This window comes from Ceratotherium simum, chromosome 16 (genome assembly GCF_057802395.1).
Source record: "Ceratotherium simum simum isolate JZ-2026a chromosome 16, ASM5780239v1, whole genome shotgun sequence".
Lineage (NCBI taxonomy): Eukaryota > Metazoa > Chordata > Mammalia > Perissodactyla > Rhinocerotidae > Ceratotherium > Ceratotherium simum.
Window position 1 is genome coordinate 11,550,166 of NC_141915.1, and position 27,984 is coordinate 11,578,149.

Below are 27,984 nucleotides of genomic sequence, written 5' to 3' on the forward strand. Positions count from 1 at the left end.
TTGTGGATGTCAAGATATATGTGGAGCCCCTGGCTGAATCAAATGGCAACAAACACCAGGTTGGGTATACAACTAGTTTTCCAGGTCACCCTTCAACTGATTTTTTTCCAGCCCCCACCCAACATCAACAGATATATCAACATCATATATGATATATCAATATCATATATCAATGCTAATGGGGCTAATGCAGGTTTTTCAGAGGAGACATCACAGAAGAAAGAGTTAAAAAATTTTAACCCATCTCTAAACAACCAAAAAGAACCAGGAAATAATACCCCAAAAGAGGCCTCAGGGAAGGGTCCTGTCCAACCCTTTGAGGGGAAAGAAGGAGAGTACTGGGCTGAGTCAGATGAGGTCCAGGGGTCACAAGTAAATACTGTGCTCTGTCTTCTCTTCACCTACCTCTTAAGGAAAGAATTTGTGTAGTAATCTTGTAGTGATAGAAAATATTTCTTCTGGAAAGAATGTAACAGGGGTGAAGATTTTATTCTTTCCACAGCTGTGTGAATTCCTCTTAGGGATTGACTTAAGAGGGTACTTTGAGACTATAAGTCCACAGATTTTTAAAGAAATATTGAGAAGAACTTTGAACAAATCCAAACCTTGGATTTGGGCAGTTCAAGGAAATACAACCTAAAATGCAGGAGACCAGGAGGTTTCAGCAGACTTCTAGGTTACATATACACCAAAAAATGAATAAACAGATTACAATGCACTTATTGACACCTTCCTCTCTTACTTTTTAATGTTGGAAAACCCATTTGTTGTTTGAAATTCAGGATATTTTTAGCTCAAAATCTTTCAACATCAAAAGAAAGTTAACTATTCAGCCATGGGATGCTGAGCTGAGAGTTAAAGCTATACCTAATGATTGGGTTTCTTGACAAAAAGAGAGATAAGGAGGGGGCCAGCCCCATGGCGTAGTGGTTAAGTGAGCACGCTCCACAGCTGGAGGCCCGGGTTTGCATCCCGGGCGTGCACCGATGCACCGCTTGTCAGGCCATTCTGTGGCGGCGTCCCATATAAAGTAGAGGAAGATGGGCACAGATGTTAGCCCAGGGCCAGTCTTCCTCAGCAAAAAGAGGAGGATTGGCATGGATGTTAGCTCAGGGCTTATCTTCCTCACAAAAAAAAAAGAGAGAGAGAGAAGGAGATTGTAAAAAGAAAATGACCTGACCGTGTACTTTATTACAGAACACAATTTCACTTAAAAATCATCACACAGGGGCCAGCTTGGTGGCGTAGTGGTTAAGTTTGGACGCTCTGCTTCGGCGGCCCAGGGTTCGCGGGTTCAGATCCTGGGCGTGGACCTATGCACTTCTCATTAAGTCATGCTGTTGTGGCATCCCACATATAAAAAATAGAGGAAGATTGGCACAGATGTTAGCTCAGAGCCAATCTTCCTCACACACACACACAGAAAAATCATCATACAGTTCAAGGAAAACAATCAGGTGCCAATTTAAGACGCATAGATATTTTTTTAAATCAATAGGTAAAATTCAACTTAACGCGAAAACTTTTACGACTATGTGAATATTGCTTGGCCAGCTTCAAGACAAAATAAAATTCTTCATTCGGAATCCAAAAATGTAGGAAAACTAAAAATAGAGGAGAAACCTGGAGTCCATAGTCTGGTTTGTGCAGAAATGCATCCAGCAGATTCAAGAGAGTGCTCCTTGGAAGGAAAGGAGTGACAGTTCGTCATTCGATTGCCCTTTGCACCTTCTGCAGCTCTTCAATGGGCCGCCGTGGTCAGTTGACTGTGAGCAGCTTTCGACGCTCACTAGGACCCACAGCTTCCCAAGGCTCTCAATTCTTTTGCAGTCAATATCATATCAGATTTTCAAAGGAAACATAGAAAAACCTGAGGCTCTGTGGGCTGCAAAGACAATGATGGCTCCAGCTATGGTGTAACTACGCCATCCATCAGCCAGGTGGAGCTGAGGAAGATGACGTTGTTAATTTTAGAACCCCAGAATTCTTTTTTTTTAACTTTCCTTTTTTTTTTAATTGGTGTTTTAATAGTTTATAACATTGTGAAATTTTGTTTGTCCATCACCATATATATGTCTCCCTTCACCCCTTGTGCCCACCTCCCACCCCCATTGCCCCTGGTAACCACAATACAGTTTTCTCTGTCCGTGTGTTGGTTTATAGTCCACATATGAGTGAGATCATACAGTGTTTGTCTTTCTCCTTCTGGCTTACTTCACTTAACATAATACCCTCCAGGCCTATCCATGTTGTTACAAATGGGATGATTTTGTCTTTTTTATGGCTGAGTAGTATTCCATTGTATATATATACCACATTTTCTTGATCCAATCGTCAGTCAAGGGACACTTAGGTTGCTTCCACTTCTTGGCTATAGTGAATAATGCTGCAATGAACATAAGGGTGCATAAGCCTCTTTGGATTGTTGATTTCAGGTTTATTGGATAGATTCCCAGTAGTGGGATAGCTGGATCATAGGGTATTTCTATTTTTAATTTTTTGAGGAATCTCCATACTGTTTTCCATAGAGGCTGCACCAGTTTGCATTCCACCAGCTGTGTGTGAGGGTAGAACCCCAGAATTCTTTTTAAATCTCAAATGTCTTATGTGGGAGTAGAGTCTAGGAAATGGTTATAAAAGAAAAATGCCTTGTAGAAAACTCTTGAATGATTTTCAATTAAATCATTTGGGCAGTCCAAGCTTATTACTTAATCCTTCACTTTTAAATCCACAGCCTACACTAAGTCTGAAGTAAACTAACTGAACTGAAAACATCTAGTTCCTTGTAAATTATTTGCAAGATTAAACACGATTTTTCAAATGACACCATATTACTTGGAATTGCACTGGAAATTTTTCAATATCTTTTCACAATAGATGATTGTGGAATTTTGGAAACACTTCAGATTCAACAGAAGGTAACCTGAGCCATAAGACTCTAAGAGACAAGATTAAGAAAAGGAGGGTATTATGAAGGTATTATGCTAAGCGAAATAAGCCAGACAGAGAAAGACAAACACCGCATGATTTCACCCATATGTGGGAGATAAACAAACACATGAATAAGGAGAACAGATTAGTGGTTACCAGAGGGGAAGAGGGTGGGGGGAGGGCGAGAGGGTAAAGGGGCACATATGTACGGTGACGGATAAAAACTAGATTATTAGTTGGGGCCTGCCCGGTGGTGTAGCAGTTAAGTACGCGCGCTCCGCTTCGGCGGCCCAGGGTTCACAGGTGCAGATGCACCACTTGTCAAGCCACGCTGTGGCAGCGTCCCATATAAAGTAGAGGAAGACGGGCACAAATGTTAGCCCAGGGCCAATCTTCCTCGGCAAAAAGAGGAGGATTGGCAACAGATGTTAGCTCAGGGCTAATCTTCCTCACAAAAAAACCCAAAAAACTAGACTATTAGTGAACAGGATGTAGTCTATATAGAAACTGAAATATAATAATGTACACCTTAATTTTACACAATATTATAAGCCAATATGACCTCGATAAAATAAAAATAGAAAATCAAAACACTTGTAAATGTTCTAATTGAAGACTGAGTATGTTTACAGAAAAGGCAGCCTGAAGAACAAGTGTCAGGTCAAACGTTCATTGGATACCTGACAGACATCATTACCCGAAACGCCTGTAAAGGAGATGGGGTGAGGGCCTTTGTGCCAGGAGCATTTCTAACACATTCACAAATTTTAGGATTTTCTATTCAGAGATTGGAAGGAAAAACACACTAGCTTAACTGACTGGAATATCTCTGCCACTGATTTATGATGGTGCCTTGAGTTTAATGTACGGAAGATGCATCCCATTCCATAAGGGCCTAGACTTCTACTGGAGAATGACTACATCCAAAGGGAGCCGCCTAACCTGGAGGTATCCAGTGGCCTGCCACAGAGCTGTCTCCTTGAATCCTGCCCTCATCCTTGGAGAAAACATCACACTTCAACTGATAGGAAAGTTTTATCTTGATGCTTCCAACAACCTTGTTTCCCAAGTCCCAGATAGTCCCCACTTTAGTCCTCACAACACTCAGACCACAATGTGATTGCTCTAATCTGTGGTCCCTGAGCATAGAAACAAGGGAACCCAGGAAGAATTGGAGCATTCACCAGTGCGCCTCTCTGCCCATGGCGAAGAGCAGAGTATGGCTCCAGGATGGGGCAAGGAATAGGATTGTGTCGAGGTCCCTACAGCCTGCCTCAAACACAGAGCACACAATACATAAAGTAAACACACTAAAGTTTGACATCTGCCATTTTTTATTCCTAAAATGATACATCCATCTACTCCACACTTTCTCCTGAGAAAAAGTCCTTTATCACCAGGATGAGGGTACTACTTCTCAATCCAAACAGATATTGCAGACACTTCTGATAAAGAATGGATGCTCAGGGGCCGGCCCCATGGCTTAGCGGTTAAGTGCGTGAGCTCCGCTGCTGGCGGCCCGGGTTCGGATCCCGGGCGCACACCGACGCACCGCTTCTTCGGCCATGCTGAGGCCGCGTCCCACATACAGCAACTAGAAGGATGTGCAGCTATGACATACAACTATCTACTGGGGCTTTGGGGGGAAAATAAATAAATAAATAAAAATTATAAAAAAAAAAAAGAATGGATGTTCAAACACACCTTTATCTCCACTCCCTCCTGAAGCGCCATACTAATGACAATAAAGGAATTTTTTTTAATCATATAAACCCACAAGAATAAAGACAGCAGGAGAGGTGACAACCACAGATGAGAGATGTCAACAAATTTTGTCACCTGGAAGTAGTCAGGTGATAACTGCCTCAACAGATTGGAAAAAGATGAAAAACTAGATGCATGGAGGTGGGCAGGGCTGGGGTTATAAAACTCTAAGAAGCAAGCCAATTCCAGACACAGAATCTGAAAAGGCTCAGTAATTGAAGACACCAGGTACCTCTGAAGGCGTAGGTGCAAAGTAGGACTGGACACTGGAAAATTCACTGAAAATCCTTAAAGGCAGCAGATCTCTTCCCCCAATCTGTGCAGCCTGACAACTACCTCTGCCCAGCCCTGGAGGAAAAGTAGAAGTTTCCTTCCTGGGAATACCAGGCATGGCTGAGAGCCAGGGTGCAATTTTATGCTGAAAACAACATACTGGATGGGGGAATTCCAAGCCCCCCACCCATCAAAGCTCCCTGAACACCAGCAGCCAGGCGGAGACAAGCAAGAGATAAGAGGACCCCTGGGGCCAGCCTGGTAGCATAGTGGTTAAGTTCACGCGCTCCACTTCAGCAGCCCAGGGTTCACAGGTTCAAATCCCAGGTGTGGACATAACACCGCTCATCAAGCCACGTGTGGCGGCATCCCACATACAAAATAGAGGAAGGTGGGCACAGATGTTAGCTCAGGGCTGATCTCCCTCAGCAAAAAGAGGGGGATTGGCAATAGAAGTTAGCTCAGAGCCAATCTTCCTCACCAAAAAAAAAGAGGACTCCTGTTTGAGGAAACTGAGCACAACCAAGTGAAATGATCTACAAATACTGGCATTTGGGGTCCTCCCACAAAACAATCAGGTCCCCACCTGATCACACTCAGCAAAGTCCTCTAGTAGAGGAGTCCACTGATGCACACAAACTTTCCAATGAGCATCCCATAGGGCCTTACTTTAAAGATGAGTTAGTCAAGCATCACCAGATGTCTGAGGAAAGCTTCTAGTGTGAAATACAGAGGCCAAACAGAAAGAGGACTTGGAGAAAAGAGAGATAAGGGGAGCTGAAGAAAACTTTTTTTTAAATTATCATTATCATCAGAAGAGAGACAAGAGAAGATATGGTAGCCATGAAACAAGAACAGGGACCTATTTTTTTTAAAGGAACATTCAGAGAATAAGGACAAGCTTTTGGAAATAAAAATATGATAGCAGAAATTAAAATTTCAAAAGAAGAGCTGGAGGAAATGTGAATGAAACCTCCCAGAAAAAGACAAATAATAATAAGATTTCTTGAATGAGAGAAGAAAAACAAAGATGAGTAAAACTTATAAAATAGGTAAGAAAATTTTCTAGAACTGAGAGAGTATTAGTTCCAGATTGATACAACCTACCAAGTGCCAACAAAATGAACATAAATGCCTAGACAGAGACAAACCACTGGGAAATTTCAGAATGTTGCAGACAAAGAAAAGAATCCTCAAAGTTCCCAGAAAGAATTAAAAAAAAAAAAAAATAGATCACATACAAAGTGAGTTCAAATGGCATCAAACTTCTCAATGGCAACACTGGAAACTAGAAGAAATGAGAAAATGTCTACAAGATTTTGAGGGAAAATAATTTCTGACCCCTGTATCTGGCCAAATTGCCAATCAAATGTGAGGATACAGTTATTTTCAGACATGCAAGAAGTAAATCATTTTACCTCCTATGCACCTTTTCTCAAGAAGCTACTGAAGGGTGCCCTCCACTGACATAAGGAAATAAGCCAAGAAAAATGAAGGCATAGGATCCAGCAAACAGAGAAGAGGCAAAGAGAATTTCCAAGGAAGATGGTGAAGGGAAATTCCAGAATAATGATTAGACAGCAGGTCTAGAGAACAAACAAGCCAGAGTGAAGAAGGAAGTACATTCCCAAGAATGAATAAATGTTTGCTTTGATTAAACATAGATAAAAATTTTAAGATGTAGAAATATTCTTAAAGTTATTATAGAGATGTCACAACAAAAGGAATAGAATGAATTTTCCCCTTAAATCCTCTGCTTTATATTAGTTTGTCTCACTGTTTTCTCCTACTCCCACTTACAGTGCCAATCAATGACATGGCTATAACCAGTCCCAAACTTTCTTTTCCTGCTCCCTACTGTCTAGTCAATTTCTGGCTTCCCCAACCATTTCTATATTTATGTTTCATTCATTCCACAAAAACGTCAGTGCCCACTGTGTTATTACAAGAGCAATTGTATCACCTATTCAGCCTGACCCATGAATTGAGATGTCTTTTTGAGTGCCAGCTTCAGTGTTTTATGGAAACTGAAGAAGTGATGCAAGCAATAAAACTAGGCCGGAGTTGTGTGTGTGTGTGTGTGTGTGTGTGTATGTGTGGCTGCATTCTGGTGGTCAAGAGCCCCACTCCTAACGACTGTGGTGAGAGGAGAGGAGAGAGATGGGAGCCTGATAGTCTATCAATCCTGCCACAACCTGGACCTTATTTTTGTCTGACTTGTATGGCATTTCTGTTTAACAGGCATCTTTTTAGTAAAAAGTTATAGATCTCTTGTTAGTTGGGTTTATTTCTGCTTTTGACTGGAGAGAAAGGAAGAAGTACTTACTAAATCTCAAATCTAATGCTTTAACAACTAAGCAGGAGTTAGCAGAGGTGGCCCATGCCATAGAGATCCAACCAAAGGCCATGAACAAATGTAAGTGGGGGTCAGGGAAGAGATGAGGCTCCGGAGTGCAACAAGGAACAGAGTTCAGGTCACAGACAAGGGTACCTGTGACTTGGTGATGTAAAAAGCTGAAATTCACAAACAGCTATAATGGACTTTAGTGGGGCAATTGAGGAAATCTGAATATGAGCGACATATTAGGTAATAGTACTCTCTCAATTGTTCAATTTCTTGATTGAGAATCACGTTATGATTGTGTAAGAGAATGTCCTTAATCTTAGGAAATACTGCATAAATATTTAGGAGTGTGGAAGTATTTAAGGGTCAAGTATCACGATGATACAATTTACTCTCAAATGATTCAAGATATAGAGAAAGCAAACGTGGCAAAATATCAATATTTGATTAATCTAAGTGAAATTTGTACAGCTATTCTGTTAACTTTTCTACAGATTTGAAAAAAATTTTTTAAGTTAGGAAGTTTTGAAAATATTTTAAAAACTGAAATACTTTGTTTGCTACAGTGTGAATGTTACAATGTCCTGCTTCTTGGCTCATCATTTGGGGTTGGTGGAGTTCCCTAACCTTCTCTCCAGCACGCCTGTCCCCAGAAGCCCAGACAATAGGCACTCTTTCCAAAGCCCCTCTGATACCTTGTCTCCCCACTACCCCTAGCCCCCTCGTGGACCTTACAGCTCTCTTTTGCGGGTCCTATTGTACTCTATAATTACGTAACAATGTCACTTCACAGCATTCATCAATTTACCCTTCTCTTTCCCAGGAGACTGAGACATCCTTGGAGATGGTGACCTCATAGTTTTCGTTTTTGTTCTCTCCAGCACCTAGCACAATGAGCGGCCTCCGGAAAGTACAGGACATGACATGTGCACTACACATTGTGGAAGCAGTGAGTGGATGAACGGCTCACTGGATGGACAGATAAACAGAGATGGCAGGTGGAGTACGACAAGTGAAACCGCCAGGCTGGTTCACAGGGACTGAAATGATCAAAGCATAATGGGTTTACATTCTTGGTGTTTGAGACCCAAAAATGTGGCTTAAGCACTACACTACCACCTGGGAGCTGGGAAACCAACAATACGGTAGACTGGAAGGGGTCAGAGAAGTGAGGAAATCTGGGGCAAAACTGAGTCAAAGTACCGAGGAACATTAGAACAGCATGAGATGAGGGACACCAAGTATAATCGTGAAGGACCAAAAATGAGCAGCTTCCTCTTGAATCTGGATCACACACAGGACCTTTCATTTACTTACCCTTTACTAATAACTCCTCTAGGCCAGGCATCTTACTAGGAACCACAGGGAGAAAAGAACACCTAACACACAGTTCCTCTCCAGAGGGTGCTACAGATGAGTAACTATTGAGGGAGTCCCCAGGGAAGGTTATATGGAAGTCACTCACCCAGTGTTCGAGAACAGATTTCCACCTGGGCCCAGGCAGGTAGAGACTGAAAGTGGGAAAGTGAACCAGGCACACGGGCGGAGATCAATGTGACAGAGGGAGACAAAGCTAGGGCAGTGGCACCCTACGGGCTCTGAGAGCTGCCCCTCCAAGTCTCCTTGGTTTGCAAGGACCTGCGCAGTTCCAAGGAAAGCCTACAGCCCCCCGCCACTCTTCTGTTGTTGCTGCATTCAGTCTTGTAAGAGGGAGAGGGCTGGAATAGACAGTGTGAGATGAACACTGAGTGACCCCTCAGATGGTTAAAGGAAGAACAGCTGGGTGATCTCAGCCTGACAGGCCAAACTTCCCTGCTGAATTCAGTTTCTCTGTCTCCTCCAGCAATACCCACCCCTCAGGTAGAGAGGGAGCCTCCCCAGTCTCACGCAGAGCTTATCAAGTGGTAGGTAAGGTTCTCTTATCTCCCACTTTCGGCTCCTCAAGGGACTAAGGGGGGACCACAGTTATCCGTGTTTGTGATACCTCTCAGGGCCCAGCAGAGATTCCTCCCCAGTTATTCATTCCCCCATTCATTTGTTCATTCATTCAATAGTTACCGAGCCCCTGCTACGAACCAGGAACTTCGCACTGGAGATACAGCAATGAACCAACCAAAAACAAAGTCTCTGCTCTTGTGGTGCTTACATTCTATTGGGAGGGGACAAACTCCAAATAAATTCACATTAAATATTATATATCAGGTGGTGCTAAGTGCTACAAAGGGGGCGGGGGGAAGCAGTGTAAGAGTTTAATGATGGCAGTTGGGGAGCGAGGGGTGATTTTCAACAGGCTGTCCAAAGCCCCTCTGAAAACATCAGCTCTCTGCCCGTTAGCAGTGGCCAGGGCCCAGAGCCTGAGATCTTCTAGGGAGCTTTGCCTCCCCCTGGAGGGTGTGACAGGAACCACATGCGAGGCTGAGGAGCAGCAGTCATAAACCATTGAGAGAACATGTCAAGAACTGAGCGGGGCAAACGGCGGGTGGCTGCAGAGGCAGCACAGTGGCCAGTCCCTGGGGGAGCTGGGGTGGCACAGAGCCTGGGCCAGCGCCCTCCCTACCCCATCTTCTCTCCTCCTTCACATGCAGAATCATGCTCGTCCCGTTTTCTCGCCTCACAACCCTTCTGGTGAGTTTGGCCCCCACCACCCTTGTCAGAATGCTCTCCCTGAGCCCACCGATTGCTGAAAAATCCAATGGACATTTCTCAACAGCACTGTTTTCCCCCTCCTGTCTGAAGCTCTTATTTTCTGGGACACTGCCCTCACCAAGTTCTATACTCTCCTTTAAAGGCCCTTCTTGCCCCTAAAATGTTGCTGTTCTCTGGGTTCCATGCTCAGCCCACTTCTCTCTTCACTCCAATCATATTCCCTGGGTGATTTTCCCCCTCCCAAATCTCTGTAGCCCTGAACCCTCTCTGAGCTCCAAACTCCACATATCCAGTTGCCTGCTATCCTAAAGGTAATGCTCACTGAAAGTGTTCTACATTATTGCCAGACTGTGAATTCCCCTACAGAAAGATCTTGAATGACGTTATTACTTCCCCAATGCCTGCTACCCTGCTTGTACACCATAAGCACTCAATAAACCCCAAACTACTCCCATCTTGGCTATAGGCCCTGCGATTGGGGGGATTATCTAGAGTTTCCAGCTATTTACTCTCCCAAAGCCCTATCTCTAGGGGGGCGTGAGCAATAAGGAGACTGACACATCATACTGAGTGACAACAGAAGACTCAAGTCCTGGGCCAGGCAGCCAGCTCTTCCCAGGGAAAAGCAGAAGGACTTGGAGACTGCTCCCAGGCAAGGGTCCCTGAAACTGACACATTCATGACTCCCTAGCAGCCTGGCCCCAGAAAGCAGGCCAAAGGGCACCCTTAGATGCCAGGGCAGCCCAACCTCCCCAACCCTGCCCATGGCTACTGCCCAGAATCCCACCTCACCATTCTCCACCTAGACCAGTGCACCTTTCCTCTCTCACCTCTCAGTCTCCAACTCTTCTCCATAGGCTGCCAAAGCTGACGGAAAACAGAACTAGTCACTTTCCTCCTCAAGGTTAAACTTTAAAGGAATCCCTGCTACCTGGAGAACAAAGCCAAACTCTGAAGCACAGCTTCCGAGGCCCTCCACAACCACAACCACAGGGTCAGCTCCAACTCTTTAAATTTTTTTATTTATTTTATTTTTTGCCCCCAAAGCCCCAGTAGATAGTTGTATGTCATAGCTGCACACCCTTCTAGTTGCTGTATGTGGGACTCGGCCCCAGGATGGACCGAGAAGTGGTGCCTCAATGCGCACCCGGGACCCGGACCCGGGCTGCCAGCATCGCAGCGCGCGCACTTAACCACCAAGCCACAGGGCCGGCCCAGCTCCAACTCTTTAAATAAGCAACCTGAAGGAAGGCTCTCTTAATCCTCCACCCATCTCTGAATCCTCCTATTCCTGCTAAGCCACATCTTCTTCCTATACTACGTGATTGTTTGAGGAGCCCAAAGACAGAACCATATTCTGATCCCTATAAAATTCTACCATGCAACTTTTAAAAAAATCCTTATCAGACAATTCCAAATACATATGTACTAGCCTTCCAGCTGTGTGTCCCATGAAAATTTAATAAACAGATCTACATCCAAGTTACTTATAGTGATTTTGAACAAGGTCTGAAGCACACTCCAAGAAATCTTCTCCAGAATAACCCCGATCCATTATCCTTTGGGTATGTATGACTATTAACTGCTTGAATAATTGAATTAACTATCCTGATATTCAGTCAACATTCTCTATATGGCCACAGCGTATTGTGAGACTGTTGGAAAGCTTGCTGAAGTCAAGTGCTCTCCCGTTTCCATGACTATCCATCCAGAACCCAGAAGGACTAGTCTGAGAGGCTCTGTTCTGAATTGTGAACCCATTCTGGTTCCTATCAATTATTTTTTCCCAAAGCCAAGCTAAAACATGCCTTAATAACCTACTCTTCCTACCAGATATTGGAACGAATCATAAATCCATCAGGAAAAGACAGATTGTTTAATAAATGACATTTAGACAAAACAGTAAAGTCGGATCTGTACCTCATGCCTCACACTAGAATAAATTCCAAATGGATGAAAGATTTAAATATAAAAACTAAAACCATCAAAAGAATTAGTATTATAAAACCATGGCATCATAAAAATACTATGAAAAAAAATGAAAATCTTCTAATAATCTCAGAATGGTGAGGGCTTTTTAAAAATATGACTCAAAACCCAGGAGCTTTAAAAGACATTAATAAACGCAATTAATGAAAATAAAAATTTTCAGGGGCCGGCCTGGTGGCATAGTGGTTAAGTTCGCGTGCTCCGCTTCAGCGGCCCTGAGTTCACAGGTCTGCATCCCGGGCGTGGACCTACGCACCGCTTGTCAAGTCATGCTGTGGAGGCATCCCACATACAAAATAGAGGAATATTGGCCTAGACGTTAGCTCAGCAACAATCTTCCTCAAGCAAAAAGAAGATTGGCAACAGATATTAGCTCAGGGCCAATCTTCCTCACCAAAAAATAAATAAATAAATAAATAATAAAAATTTTCAGCATGGCAAAAACCACTATAAGCAGCCAAAAACAAACTCAAAAAAAACCTGTAACTCTTATTATAGACAAATTTTCCAAAAAGAGCTGTTAAACAATAAGGAAATAGGTCAACAACCTAATAGGCAAAGCATATGGACATTTCACAGAACAGGAGATTCCAAGAGATCCTAAACACAAGAAAAGAGGCTCAAATTCTCTCATAAGAGAAATATAAATTAAAACACATTGATGTGCCATTTGCCATCTAATATATTGGCAAAGATCACAAAGTTTGTTAACACACATTGGTAAAGGGTTCAGGAAACACTCATATTCCTGGTGCGGCAAAAATTGGTACAACATGCAAGACATGACTCAGCAATTCTATTCTTAGGAATTTGTGCTACCTATACTTACGTGCAAAATGACATATGGACATGTCACTTGTATACATGTATATATGTTTGCTTGTTTGTGGCAGCAAAAGATAGGGAATTGACCTAAATATTCATCAGTCAGGGACTGGTTAAATAAATTATGGGACAATGAAATTCTAGGCAGGTGTATAAAAAAGAATGAGGAAACTCTGTATGAACTGAAAGGGAATGATCTTCAAATTCTGTCAATTCTACATCCAAAAGTTATCTACAATCCAACCACTTCACCACTTGACCCGAGACATCATCTCTCCTAGCTGGATTAGCCACCTGACTGGTCTCTGCCACCACCCCTTACTCCCTCCCGTTTATCTATTTCCCAAGAGTAGTCAGTCAGACCCTGTTAAAAGAGAGATCATATTATGTCGTCTCTGATCAAAACCCTCCAGTGGCTTCCCACCTCAGAATAGAAGCCACGCTCCGTACAGCACCGTCCCCCCATTCCCACTCGCGCTCTCTTAATCCTCTCTCTGACCTGGTCTCTTTTTCAACCCCAGTGGCCTCTCTACTTTCCTTCAACACCCGAAGAAGGCTCCTGCTTCAGGACATGTTTACTGTGCCCTCTGCCTGGAAAACTCTTCCCCCAGAACTCTGCACTGCTCTCCCCTCAATCGTTCGGGTCTTTATTCACAATCAGCTTCTCAGCAAGACCTTCCTTGACCATCCTACTTCAAACTGCACACACACACAAAAACACAAAACAACATGGTAGATAAACGGATGTTCTCTGTAAAATTCTTCCAACTTTCCTTAATGTCTGAAAATATTAACAAAATGTTGGAAAAAAACACCCACACAAACCCATTCCTCTGTCCTTGCTTTCCCACTGCACTCGTCACCTAACATACATTTTATTTATTTATTGTCTACCCGCCCACACACACAACATCTAGAATATAAACCCGGTTAAGGGCAGGGCAGGGATTTTGTCTGATTTCTTCACTGCTCTATCTTCAGCTTGTAAAACTACCTATCACTGTACCAACATCAAATTCCTGTTTCTAATACTGTACTAAAACCACGTAAGATGTAACCACTGGGGAAAATGGGATGAAGGGTGCCATGTCGCTTCCATGCTCTCTGTACTATCTTTGCCACCTCCTGTGGATCTATAATTATTTAAAAAAATATATACTAATGAGAAAACAGTGCCTAGTACTTAACTGGTATTCAACATTTGTTGAAAGAATCAATCCTATGGCTTAGTGAAATTAAGTGATTCATATTAAGTGATAATATATTAGCATTTGTGTGAAAAATAAAGGGCAAGATGTTTATACGTATTTGCTTGTATATGCATACATTATCTCTGGAAGAATATATAAAAACTGATAACACTGGCTGCTCTAGGTAGAAAATCTGGGTGACTGGAGAACAGGGGTGAGAAGACCACCTTTTGTACCTGCTGAGTTTTGACCCGTGTGAATATATTATCTATTCAGGATACCACTTAAATTAGAAAAATTTCTCATCTAGCCCCTTCCTCAGGGTCACCGTCAGCTTCACCTATCTACAGTTTCTAGAGTTCAGGTTCTTTCCATTTCTGAAAAATCACTATTGCAGGAGTTTTCACACTTCTGCACCTCTGTTTTTGCAGTGACCCTTAAGGCTGTAACTGGCCTTCTCCACCTAAAAAAAAAAAAACCCTTAAACTTGAATCAGAGAAAAAAACAGCTATAAAAGACTTATCAAGGATAGAGAAATTTGAATATCACAATATACATACAATATTATTGAATTACTGTTACAGTCATCCCCCCTTATCCACGGTTTCGCTTTCTGCCATTTCAGCTACCCGTTGTCAACTATGGTCCACAAATATCAAATGGAAAATTCTAGAAATAAACAATTCGTTTAAGTTTTAAATTGCACACCATTCTGAGTAGCGTGATAAAATCTCATACCGCCCCACTCTGTCCCACCTGGGACGTGAATCATCCCTTTGTCCAGTATATCCAGTGTACACGCTCCCCGGCTGGTAGTCACTTAATAGCCATCTCAGTTATCAGATTGATTGTCACAGTATCACAGTGCTTGTGTTCAAGTAGCCCTTATTTTACTTAATAATGGCCCCAAAGCACAAGAGTTATGATGCTGGCAACTCAGATATGCCAAAGAGAAGCCATAAAGTGCTTCCTTTAAGTGAAAAGGTGAAAGTTCTCGACTTAATAAGAAAAAAATCATATGCTGAGGTTGCTAAGATCTATGGTAACTTTTTTTTTTAGAGTAAATTGTTATAATTGTTCTATTTTATTATTAGTCATTGTTGTTAATCTCTTACTGTGCCTAATTTATAAATTAAACTTTACCATAGGTTATACGTATGTATAGGAAAAAACATAGTATATATACGGTTTGGTTCTATCCGCGGCTTCAGGCATCCACTTAGGGGTCTTGGAACATATCCTCCACGAACAAAGGGGGACTACTGTACTTTTCTTAGGTTTGATAGTGGTATTATGATCATGTGGGAAAATGTCCTTAATCTTAGGAGGAGATAATGTTGAAGAATTTAGAGATGAAGGGCCATGATTTCGACAATTTACTTTTACATGATCCCACAAAAAAAGAAATGTGTTAGATAGGTATAAATGTATTGATTACAGACAGAGATATACGTACATATATAAATATGTATGTCTATATGTAGACACAGACAGTTATAGAGAGATAAAAACATGGCAAAATGATAATAATTGGGGAATCTGCACAAACGTTATATACTGTACTATTTTTCCAACTTTTCTACGGGTTTGAAATTTTTCAAAATAATAAGTTAGGAGGAAAATTTTTTTAAATCCCTACTAAGTTTCCAAAAATTAGCTCAAATGTCTCCTCAAAGAGGCCCTTCAGGAAAACACATTTGGGAAAAATCACTCCCTTTTCTGCATTTCCAAGGCACTTTACTTATGTTCATACTTCAATAGTCTGAGTGAAAAAATCATGGGGTATCTACCTGAAGTCCATGCACTTCGATACCCTCTCATATATACACCTCTAGGCTCATGCTCACATGCGATCCCAACGAGGCCTAGAATAACTACTTAAAGGGACCAAATACTCGCTGGGAAATGTCCAATCTCAAGAGCAGGTAGGAAGGCCTGGGGTGAGGAGCTTGTCTAACTCCTGCCAAGGAGGTGTTGGGGGCGGCGGGGTGGGGGGCTGGGGGGTGTGTGTTTATACTGGGATGTTGTCACTGGAAGGACCAGCCCCAGAACAGAGCTCATTCTCCATACACACTATGGATGTCCCTGTAATCTGGGACACCCAAGGTTCAAATTTCACAGAATCCAATGACCAAACTCCTCTATACTTTTCACATTTTTCTAAACTTCCATCAAAATCACTCAGCCTACTCTTTCAGACCAAGAACGGCTGTGTCTGTGTACGTGCATGTGTGTGTTTACAGAGGTTCACTCACTAGGACACTTGATCCCATAAACTTCCCACATATTCCCACACCTGGATTAGAACCTCAAAAGCAGGGTTACATCTTCTTACTCCTTGTAGTCTTACCCACACAGGCAACGCAGCACATATTCAACATCAGCAAGAGCAGAGGGCAAAAATTCTAAAATTCTGGCACTGACTTGCTGAGCAACAGGACAGTCCTTCCCCCTGCTAGTCAATGGTTCCTCCTCTGCACAATGGACACAGCAGGACAGCTATGGAGACATTTGGGGAAAACTACGGATACCTTGAAAAGCCCAGCAGACGGGGGCTTCTGGCTGGGGACACAGTTGTGGCAAAAGGCGGAAGCAGCAGTCAATATTCAAGTCCATAACTTTATTGGAAACAAGGAGTGGGGTGTAAGAGAAAACTAGGAATCAGGCTCTGTCAGAGGTGGTGGCTTCTCATCATCAGGGGGACAATCGATGAAGTCAGCCAGCATGGCAGCTGTGTCATCCTGCTCCTTTTAGGGACAAAGACATAAGATTTGAAACAGTCAACACACATACACGGAAGAGTGGGTCAGAATGGGGACAAACACAAGCAGCTGCAACCTCTTCTCCTTCCCACCCACCCCTCCCCACTCCAGAACCACCCTCCCTGCCTAGCCCACTCACCTTCTCCTGGAGAGCTGCCCCCTCTGTCTCCGTCTCCATCTCCATTTCTTCTGCTGCAGATGTCTCTGGTGGGGTTGGTACCTTTTCATCCCCACCCTCAGTCCCCTCTTCCAGGAGGGTTGGGGGAGCAGAAGGCTCCTCTTCAACAAGCTCCTGAGGAGGTGCCCCTGCTGGGGGGCTCCCCTCTTCCCTCGCCACCTCTCCCTGGGCGGGGAGCACCTCAGGGGCCAGCGTGGGGGCTGTCTCGGCCCCATGCTCCTCCTCGGCCCCTGGCTCCTCCACTTCCAACAGCAGCCCGGGTTCCGGCTCTGGCTCAGGCTGCACCTTGGGGGACTCAGCAGGGGGCAAAGCTGGAGGCAGGCTTGGGGGTGGAGGTCCACCTTCTTCTATCTCCCCTCCTGCTGAGCCAAACTCCAACTCTTCTACCTCTTCCAACTCTTCCTCCTCCTCCTCATCCTCCTCCTCTTCTTCTTCCTCTAACTCACCTTCCTCTTCCTCAAATTCCTCCTCAAATTCTTCTTCCTCCTCTTCTTCCTCTTCAAAATACTCTTCTTCATCCTCTTCTTCTTCCTCAAAATCTTCTTCCTCTTCTTCTTCTTCCTCCTCCTCCTCTTCCTCTTCTTCCTCCTCCTCCTCCTCCTCATCACTGCTGTTGATATTAATAACTGTCAGATCTTCTTCCAGGGCTGGGGGTCCTCCCCCACCAGCAGTCCCTTCAGGGACCAACTGAGGTGGTGGGAGTGTCACAGGGCCAGGAACGGGAGCGGGTGGAGGAGGAGGGAGAGGCCCCGGGGCTGCAGGAAGCTCTTCAGGTTCCTCCTTGGCTGGCACAGGAGGGGAGGCTGTTGGTGGCCCGGCTGGGGCTACAGGGGGGGGTGTGGTGCCTGAGGTGGGTGGGGGCGGCAGGGATGGCAGCCCTTCAGGCACAATGACCACACTGTCATCAGAGTCGCTTTCCAAGGATATCTCCACATCAGATGCCTCCTCCTTATCATAGTGGACAAAGGCTGGTCTGGGCATTCTTCCCCCAAAAGTTTCATCTGGGGGTATAGTAGGTGGAGGAGTGCCACTAGGGGCAAGGACGGGATCCTCATTTGAGCCTGCCCGGTGGTTCTCAGGGCCAGGAAGGAGCCGGGGGGGTACAGACACCAGGCCTGGGACAGAGAGGCCTAAGTGGTTGGCTGTGGCTGGAGGTCCAGGACGTGCTGGGGGCATTGGGCCTGCTGAGGGCATTGAGCCCACTGAGGGCAATGGGCCCACGGACGGGATGGGGCCTGCCGAGGGCATAGGGCCTGCTGAAGGCATGGGGCCTGCTGAGGGCATGGGGCCCGGGGGATGGAAGGGTGGAGCCCTGAACGGAGATGGGGCCTCAGGAGGGGGAACTGGGGTAGGTGTGGGACAAGTGGGGCCCACAGACTGAAGGGGAGGAACCCGGGGGTGGGTCAGAGCAGCACAGGTCACCAATGCTTCTGAGCAGAAAGAGGAGACCTGAAGAAGGAAGAAAGAGTAAGTGTGAGCGTCAGGAATACAGGGTTTTGCAGCACCGGAGAGAGCCCACCAGCATCAGAAACAAGAGAATCCAGAGACCAAAGAGGTGGACTCAGTCCCAGTCAGCAGTTACCTCAAGGCTGTCTTCTCTCTGGCCAAGGGAGAAGGCTTGCAGGGCACAGGCGAGAGGAGGTGGGCAGCGAGGAGAAGGTGCCAGCAGCAGAGCCAGCAGCAGGCGGTAGAGTTCATGGCGGCAGCGCGAGCTGGTGTATGGGGAGCTGCCTAGGACCTCACCCTGCTGGACACCCATGACCAGGGGTAGCACCAGATCATGCAGTCTCTGAAAAGGACACAGGGCACACCTAGAGACCTCACCGAGACTACTCAACCCTTCTCAAGGGCCTACTCCCAGGTTTGAAGGGACCCACCTCTGGGGTCACCCCCTACACATGTACAGAGCAGTGGCCCCTCCCCAATCTCCATGGGGACCAGGCTCCACTAACCCTGTGAGTCTCCTCCTTGATGAGAGGCCCGCACATGAGGATGGTCCGGCTGAGGCCTGGGGAAGGAGAACGGTGTCTAAGAGGCAGGCAACCAACAGGATTAAGAGCAAGGGCTTCTGAAGCACTCAGCCCAAGGTGAGCATCCAGCTCTGCCTCTGCCTAACTTGGGCAAGGCACTTAACTTCTCTAACTTTGTTTTTTCAACTATAAAATGGGGATCATAAAAGTACCTCTACTATATAGGGCTGTTGACAATATGTAAATGAGATGATGTAGGTACAACATAAATGTGCATTTATCTTGCTGGGGACAGCTGGCTCTCCTCTTCACATGGGGTGAGGTGGCAGGAACCCAAAGGAAAGTCACCCACTAACTACACAGTATCGGACTATACTTCTGCTTCCAGATTAGCAATTGTGTTGGAAGCAGGAAGCCCCAGTGAGCGGCCTGCCTGGGGAGAATGTAAGTTCCACAGGGCAGTGATTTTCCCCCCTGCTAGAACAGTACCTGGCATGCAGAGAGGATATGCAAACAAAGATAAATGACACCCTGGAGAAGCAGTGTAGACAACCAGAACCCCCCATCTAACAGCAGGATCCAAGATTCTGCCTACAGCCCTGGTGGTTGCATGGCGGCTTCTGCTCCTTCTTTCGACTTCTCTGCAGGTTTTTAGCTGGTTCTGCACTTTATCGACACCCCCACACTTTAACAACTGGTTTTGAGCTACACCTCAGGCCAACCCAGCGCCCCGAGAGTGCAGGACACAGGCCTCACCCACCTCTCAATGCCGCTGCACACACGTCGCTATTGGCATTGCTCTCCCCTTTCCGGTGGCTGGGTGGCGCCATAGCCTCCCCTACATCCAGCTTTAGCTTCTTGGGGGCGCTGGGCTTCCCGGACTGCAGACCTCCATCAGGGCTCCCCCGAGGACTGCGCAGCTGGTGGTGGAGGGAAACATAAATCACATACACAGGCAAACAGGAAGGCGGGACAGTCAGGAGACAGCGTTTGGTCGGGAGGCTCATTTGGACAAGGGGCACAGGATGAGAGTCCTGCGACAGGAGCAGGGGCCTCACTCACCTTCAGGGCATCAGCTGGAGGGGAGATGTCACTGAGCAGGTGGGTGAGCAGGGCCTCTCCCGAGGCTCCTCCCTGAAGCATTCCTGCCGAGGCCCCGCACACCTGCACCCACAGCTCTAACACAGCATACACTTTGGTCCGCAGGGTGCTGTGGAATGAGTAGAGGGCGGCTTGTGAAAGGGAGTCAACATGCCAGATCCTGCCTCTCCTCCCTCAGTACTCCCAGCCCCCGCAACCCCTAGCCCACCTGTATCCCCTAACCCTTCCGTGATGGTCACCTGTAAGGCCTCTCCTGGCCTGGAGAGAGGGTGTCCCTACCAATGCTCCAGGTATTGAGGACCTGGGGAAGCAGGCGGCTGATGAGGGCCCCAAAGCGCAAGAGCCGGCCTCCACACCTGAGGGCAAAGACAGAACTGTGACCCCCGTCCCCAGCATGTCGCAGTCCCTTCCCCACACCCTGCCCAATCCCACTCACGCAAGGATGAGTGCAGAGAGCAGGTCTAAGGCTTCAAGGTGGATAGAGGGCAACAGCAGCAACCGCAGGGGACCATCTCCAAGCAAGCTCTGCAGGAAAAAAGGTAAAAGTAAGGAGTCGGGGAAGAAAGTGAGACACAGAGAGAGATGGAGGCAGAGTAGATGTGTGTGACCAAATACATGTGTACACATAGGTAAGGAACCCACTGCTGACCCCAGCTCTCCCACAAGATTAAACCCCTATCCTCTAAAACAGACACCAGAAGGAGGATGAGAAGGATGGCTGAACCTCTCAGCAATGACTCAGCTGACCCCAAGTTCATCATCCCCTAGGGAAGCATCTGCTACAAGTGTTCCTGCAACATGTGAGCAAATCCACTCTGCCATGCATGTGTGTCAGGAACAGCACAGGGAATAATGGCATTTGGACAAAAGGAGCTGTCCGGGACAACTTCAGGGATGACATCATTTTGGGAGCTTCAGATCCCACCCTGCTTTCCTGGCTGTCCTGGGTCCTGAGGAAGGGCTGTGAACAGAGGACAAACTCCACTTACAATATTCTTGGCACTGATGCTGAGAGTCCGGCAGATGACATCCAGGATTTCCTGCACAGGCACGGACACGGGAGCTCCAAACTCAGAGCTAAAGAGAATCAGAGCAGGGAGACCCTCAGCGCAGGTTCCACAGCACAACCCCACACCCAACCTCAATCTCCTTCCTCATGATGAAGATGACACCTCCTTCTCAACCCCTCTTGCTAAGGCCCTTTCTCCCCCCACACTCACTCACACACCTGAGCATGAGCCCCAGGCAGCGGGCCAGTCCAGAAAACCTCTGCCGAAGCCGGAGAAGGGCATGGGCATCACCGTCTTCTGATGGGGAGAGCAGCACCTCCACTCCAGGGCCCTCATACTGCATAGGAGCTGGACAGAAACACAACCACCTTCACACTCTAGGTCTTTCTTCCCTCCCTTCCTTTTTCATCTGTGGTGGATGACCCATCTATATTCTAATCCATTCTGCCAGAAATCAACTGCCCCGCCTCCCTGGGCCAACCTCCCACTTCCCTCCTGCCACATCCCCAACCACCCTACCTGCTTCTGCTCCCTCATACAGGGCCCCTAGTAGGCTGTGCAGTGAGGCCAACAGGCTGTGGAGCTCCTGCTCCCAGCTCTCGGTGTGCTTCAGGCCCTGGGAAAAGCCAGCCCCTAGAGAGGGCAGCCTGGAATAACACTCACAGGCTAACTGCAAAAGAAAGGTGAGAAACCTGGTCAGACAGGAATCCAGCCGGGCCACCAAGTCCCCCAACCCACCAATGCCAAGAAAGATGGAGATCAAAAAGAGCTCAGAGGGAAAATGGAAAGGGACAATAGGGCAGAAGGACACAGGTGGAAACACAGAGGCAGAAATCATGACTTGCGTATCTTGGGTATGTTAACAGAGAGGGAAGTGGGAACATAGTCCAAAAGCAGTAACAGAGAGAAAAGCTAAGAATAAGAGATAAGAGAAGCTCTAACTCAGACCCCCCAGGCTCTCCATCTCCCTCCTTGCCCTTTACCTGCTGGAGCTGAGGGCTCAAGGCATCCACCCGAGACAGGAAAAATGAGGCCAGCTTGCCCTGGGTTAGTGGGAAAGAGAGGAAGAGGCTGGTGAGTCAGCTCCAAGGATCAGAAACGTAGACCCTGCCCTCTCCCAGCAGCAGAATCCAAGCCTGGCCTTTTTCTGTCCTGCAAACACAGGAAGCAAAGCACTCTAAGGGGCATCAAGCCTGGGAGCAGACATGCTCTCACGGTAGAAAGACATCCTGAGTGTCAGCTCTCATCTTTAGCCTCCCTGTTTAGGGAGAAAGGGTCTGGCCCATGTCTCACAGACACCAGGCTCCCTCCTGTCAATTTAAAAGGACACAGAGTACTGAAAAACTCTCTACCAGCTTAGACAAGAAGGGAGGGTCCAAGCTGGGCACTAAGGCACTAACCCAGAGGTATGAGGGCAGGACAAAGTCAACAGAGAAGAGAAGGCTGCGGAGCAGACATCTCAGAGCAGTGACCTGTCAGCACACATTTGCTCTGCCTGCTAAGTGAAGGTGCTGGCGCAGGAGGGCTTAACCTGGGGCCGTAATTTATATGAGGGTAGAATCAAAGGGGCCCGTGAATGTGGATTGGAAAAACAGTTTTATCATTTGCACTAACCTGCAAGTGAAATGTAGTGTTTCTTTCAATTATAGACAAAAAGCCACAGTGGTATTACAGTACCTCTGACTGTTACCAACAGAAATCACTTATTTTCATTTCACATTAGAATTATAATAGGTATCCTGAAATATCATTCACATGCATGGCCAATCTGAAATTTCAGTAGTTATCAGACCTGCTGCTAGATCTTATTTGACATGTTAATAAAGAAGCATATACTATTTTATCACAATTTTTTTAAACATACATTTCAACAGAATCGGTTTCCCTTGCAATTCCATGTATTTTACTTTATGAATTTAAAAACATTCTGAGAAGGGCTCCATGGCACAAAAAAGGGTAAGAACACTGAAGTGGAGCCGTAGAAAGGAATGAAACAGGATTTCCACCTTCAGTGGGATGTAAGAGTTAGTAAGGAAGACAAGATCAGTGTATGGAACCAATAGTGGCACTGTACCCAGAGGAGGGCAGAAGGATGGCTGAGAGGGACTGATGCCGGTAGGCAGGACTGGGGAGGACAGGATGGAGCTGAGCTTAGAAGAAAGGGGAGAATCCAGACAATGAGACCAGAGAGGGAGAAACACTGTGAGGAGAGCTACAGACTCAGGAGATGCCCACGAGAAGCAGGCTGAGGCCTTAAGCACCAGGCTAGTTGAGTACGGATGTAATCGGGAGCAGGAGCATCACTTGCACAAAGGAAAACTTCCAGAAAACAAATTGGCTGTGACCCAGGGGCACGGCAGGGGACTTACAGGAGCACAGTAGGAGCGGGAGCGGGAGCCCATCAGTGTGTGGTTCAGAACCAAGCCTCCAAGGGCTCCCTCCCATCTACCCTGGGGCAGGAACCACATTTAGTTTCCCACATTACACTTCTTACCGACATGAGACAAGCACTGTTTTAGGTGATCCCAGGGTAGAAGAACCATTTCCCTTGAGATCTGGAAAGCACTTTCATGTCTGATGTGCTAAGGTTCAGAACACTTTAAACCAAAAACAGTATCCACCCACAGGTCTCCTGATTCACCGGCTTCTCCAAGGATGATATTTCTTAGAGAGTTGCCAAAGCCCACCTATGGCACTCAGCCCTTTTGGCGAACTTACTGCTCAAACTTTCCTTGAGACTCTAGCTCAAAAAACTGGCCTGAGGCCAACAGAAGTCTGCTTATGTGACTGTAGTAAAACAGAGCACAAGGACAAGGCTCTGACCACAGGTCTACCCCAGGTGACCCACAAAGCAAACCAAAGCAATGGCGTGCTTGGAACATTTCACTTGAAACGCAAGCACACGCATGCACACGTACATACACACAAATACACACACATACATACGTCCTGGGTAACTCTCAAGAGTGGGGTTAGTCTTCCCACTTATTCCAAGGAACTACTAATCAATTTGGTGAGGAGGAGGAGGTAAAGCCTCTACCGGATTGACCTTATAGACTCAGTATGCGTGACATCATTTGGGAGGAGTAATCTTGAGCTTGGAGACTACAACTGCCCTGGGAGCTTCTGGGAGATGGGATAGAGAACAGACAAACACTCCAAAATGGCAATTATCAGTTTCCTAAGTACTGGTCTCCAAGATTTTCCAAGTACAAATTGCCCCTGGCAATTTCTTATCTGACATGTTGGCAATGCACAAAGCCAAAATCCTCAACAGAGGGAAGTTCTCCAGATGACACTTTATTCTTAGAGAAATAAAGGCACACATACCCTGTAACAACATATGAAAGTTTTGTTGTTTGGTTTGGAAAGAGTACTCAAAATGCCAGCCATAACTTCAAAAACTACACATCTGACAAAAGCTTGTAAATTATAGACGAATTCTCCTGCCCACTCACAATGAAAATTAAGAGGCACTAGCAGGGGCCAGCCCCGCAGCATAGCGGTTAAGTGTACGCACTCTGCTGCTGGCGGTCCAGGTTCGGATCCTGGGCGCACACGAACGCACAGTTGTCAGGCCATGCTATGGTGGCATCCCATATAAAGTGGAGGAAGATGGGCACAGACGTTAGCCCAGGGCCAGTCTTCCTCAGCAAAAAGAGGAGGATTGGCATGGATGTTAGCTCAGGGCTGATCTTCCTCACACACAAAAAAAAGACGTACTAGCAGAGAAAACACTTGGCATTCTAGTCTCCCTGACTATTCATAACCTGACCCTGCAGGTAACACTCAACTCTCCCTCCACTTCTGTGGGAAGATGCAGGTAGATATAAGATAACCCCACACAGAGCTGAATCAAACAGACGTTTGCAGTAAAACCTCACAATGGGAGGTTTTCACCAATGGGAGGTCAGGGACAAAGACCTAGCCTGCATAATTTCAGAAGTTAATTTACAGCGCATTTTATAAGAAACACAGTTTTTACTAAACTTAGTAAAACTCCAGTAAAAGAACTTTACTGAAATTCACAAGTTACTCCAAATGCCTTCTTGAGAAAGCCCTGTCCTGCCTACCCAAAGATTCTATTACCTGTCATTAATGGCAGTAATACGAAAACAAATAATCTACAAGGACACGACCCCATGTTCACTGAGAACCATCTGCTCCAGGACTTTTCAAATACTGTGAGTAACCAGTTACTAAAGCCTCAGTGAACACCACCCCTAGATCACAGCATACATAGCCACAGAGCTCTGAGTCTGGCTCACAGTCCTTCTCAAGTCACTGACAACGGATCAGAGCCTACCTGCCAATCCTGTCTATGTTCTTGAAAGTGTCTAGGGAGTCTGGTTTAGTGGGAAAAACACGGCTTGACGGGCAAACAGATCTGGCTCACACCCTGGTTTTACAGCTACCAGATACATAAGCTTAGGTTAGGTTAGTTAAACCCCTCTGTACCCGTTTCCTCCTCCATCTAATTCAGTGACACCAACTCCAGAGAATTACTGTAACGATAAGATGACATGACACATCTAGACACTCAGTGCAGTGCCTGGCACATAGTGGGTACCCACTAAATACCAGTTGCCTTTCCCTTTCTTTTACTTTCTTTATTTGGTCATAGAACCATGGGATCTTACTTTCAAGATCATTTGAATGGCAAACTCCCCCTTAACTGATAATACTGATGACCAATATAGTTAACCACACCAGTTACACAAAAAAATTATTACTTTGCCACTAATTTCAGTTCTCTATAGATTTGTGCTTCCATCTGAGTAAGAGGATGCCCAACGGTTTGTCAAGCAGTGATGAGTATAACACCACAAGGGAGAACATCTAATCCACAGGAGAACACCTGTTTGTTCTCAGGTACTGGTTGGCATCCAATTATACTGCAAACAACAAATGTGCCGATTAAAATGGCCCTTTAACTGTTACTGCTTTGGCAGAATTTGTTAACCATTCATATTTGTTACTGTATTTCCTTGAAAATAAAATTGATTCTTTCACTGACCTCTGCTCTCACCTGACCCTCATACACCCTGCCTGTGTGACCTAACAAGGCTTTGGTGTATGGCCACTTTGTATGGGTCATGACAGCTTGGGGGAAAGGGTGCGCAAGTGACAGAGGGAGATAAGTCAGGAATACAAGGAGAGAGAAGCTTTGGGGAAGCTGATATAGGGAAGTGAGAAGTCAGGAAGGCTTCCTGGAGGAAATTACAAGAGCTTTAGAAACAAAGTAAAATAGGATGGTAGAAAAATGGGCAGGGTATTCTAGGTACAAAGAAGCCAGGGCAGAAAGAAGGAGTCCAGGGTTAAGAGCTTGGGCTTTAGCATCAGACAGGTTCCAATCTCTACTTATCTTAGGCAAGTTACTTAATTTCAATTTCTCTATCTGTGAGGATTAAATGAGAACGCATTTAAACTGCTACAAGGTGGTAGAATTCTAGCTGTGGAGATAGGTGACAGAACAATCAAAAGACAGGTGCTTAGAAATCCCAGTAATGGAATCTGAAGTAAGACAGCTATCAAGGTTTATATTGGTGGGAAGAGGAGTTTCCATGAATACTTACTTTGAGAGACCCACAAGCCCGAGGAAAATAGGTCATACAAGCCTTCATTCCCTCCAGTGCTGAGAGCTCACACTGTGGGAAAAACAGAAAGTAAGGAAAGGCCGAGAGCCCAACGCCCCCACAGATTCCATCTCCACCTCGCCACCCCTCAAGGTCCCTTCTCCATACGCTTTTTCTTGGCCCTTCCCTCTTCTCACTTCTTCAATCCTATTCGCCAGTCACTTCCCATCACATTCTTTAATCCAAACTTTCACATTCTTTAATCCAAACTTTTTCTTGGCCCTTCCCTCTTCTCACTTCTTCAATCCTATTCGCCAGTCACTTCCCATCACATTCTTTAATCCAAATGACGTGAGTGAGGGCAAGCACTGCAAGGGACCAAGGGGTAGGGGGACTGGGGAGGTATCTCACCTCTGGTCTGAGGCCCAGCAGAGAGGTGAGAAGGCCAGGGAGGTGGTTCATGGAGATGTCCCGGAAGAGTGTAGGAAGCTGGGCTGCATATCGGAGCAGGTCCCTCAGGACAGCCACGGCCAACTCCATTGTGGGAGGCGGGTCCTGGGACTAAAGAGCAATAACACCCCATGCTCCCAACCTCACCTTCATGGTCACCAAGAGGAGGAGGAATGAGAGGTATGACAACATGGGGTTTTTGAGAAATACCACAGTTAATGTCAATATTATCATCAAATCCACTAGGAATAGAGTGCATTAGAAATATGAAGGATCCAAAAGTAATATATTTCTCTACAGAAAGGACATGTGTTTACATTTAGTATTATGGGTATCTGGGGGTCCTAGGAATTCATTTGGGAAAAAAAATGTAACAAAGCCACGTCTTAAAGATCTCAAGAGTTTTTGGACTCTCCCACACTATATTTCCCTGCTAGGAATGGAGAAGAGCACTTCTCAGACTGAAAAAAAAGTCTCAGCCACAACAAAAACATCCCACCTCTCCAAGCTTGCTTGTGGCTGGCTCAGACCTACCCTGGAACTCATGGATAGAAAATGGTGTGGATTTAGAAGGACTTCCCTAGAAAATTAACATGTATCTAAGGAAAAAGCACTCAGCATGTGTCTCCTGCTAGACCAGAGGCCATGTGTCAACAAAACAAATAAGAATGCTTATTAAGAAAGTATGAGAGGCGGGCCGGCCCCGTGGCTTAGCGGTTAAGTGCGCACGCTCCGATACTGGCGGCCCGGGTTTGGATCCCAGGCATGCACTGACGCACTGCTTGTAGGGCCATGCTGAGGCGGTGTCCCACATATAGCAACTAGAGGATGTGCAACTATAACATACAACTATCTACTGGGGCTTTGGGGAAAAAAAAAGGAGGAGGACCAGCAATAGATGTTGGCTCAGGGCCAGTCTTCCTCAGCAAAAAGAGGAGGATTGGCATGGATGTTAGCACAGGGCTGACATTCCTC

At 45.9% G+C, this 27,984-nt stretch overlaps 1 protein-coding gene across 3 annotated transcripts in view; it reads right to left on the minus strand.

The window, feature by feature from the left end:
- Nucleotides 1–16,561: 16,561 nt before the first annotated feature.
- Nucleotides 16,562–27,984, minus strand: part of PELP1 (proline, glutamate and leucine rich protein 1) — a 43,266-nt gene continuing 31,843 nt past the window's right edge. For 2 of the 3 annotated variants that reach the window (XM_087440554.1, XM_004433185.3), the window contains exons 4-17: nucleotides 26,971–27,120; nucleotides 26,560–26,631; nucleotides 21,967–22,026; nucleotides 21,503–21,653; nucleotides 21,202–21,331; nucleotides 20,963–21,050; nucleotides 20,410–20,498; nucleotides 20,213–20,329; nucleotides 19,935–20,082; nucleotides 19,633–19,792; nucleotides 18,855–18,910; nucleotides 18,485–18,691; nucleotides 16,864–18,351; nucleotides 16,562–16,709 (exon numbers count right to left, since the gene is read on the minus strand). In XM_087440554.1, the coding sequence (XP_087296680.1) occupies nucleotides 16,617–16,709; nucleotides 16,864–18,351; nucleotides 18,485–18,691; nucleotides 18,855–18,910; nucleotides 19,633–19,792; nucleotides 19,935–20,082; nucleotides 20,213–20,329; nucleotides 20,410–20,498; nucleotides 20,963–21,050; nucleotides 21,202–21,331; nucleotides 21,503–21,653; nucleotides 21,967–22,026; nucleotides 26,560–26,631; nucleotides 26,971–27,120 (3,009 nt within the window). In that variant the 3' untranslated portion in view covers nucleotides 16,562–16,616. The remainder of the gene's footprint in view (nucleotides 16,710–16,863; nucleotides 18,352–18,484; nucleotides 18,692–18,854; nucleotides 18,911–19,632; nucleotides 19,793–19,934; nucleotides 20,083–20,212; nucleotides 20,330–20,409; nucleotides 20,499–20,962; nucleotides 21,051–21,201; nucleotides 21,332–21,502; nucleotides 21,654–21,966; nucleotides 22,027–26,559; nucleotides 26,632–26,970; nucleotides 27,121–27,984) is intronic. The other variant, XM_087440555.1, reaches the window with a different exon arrangement.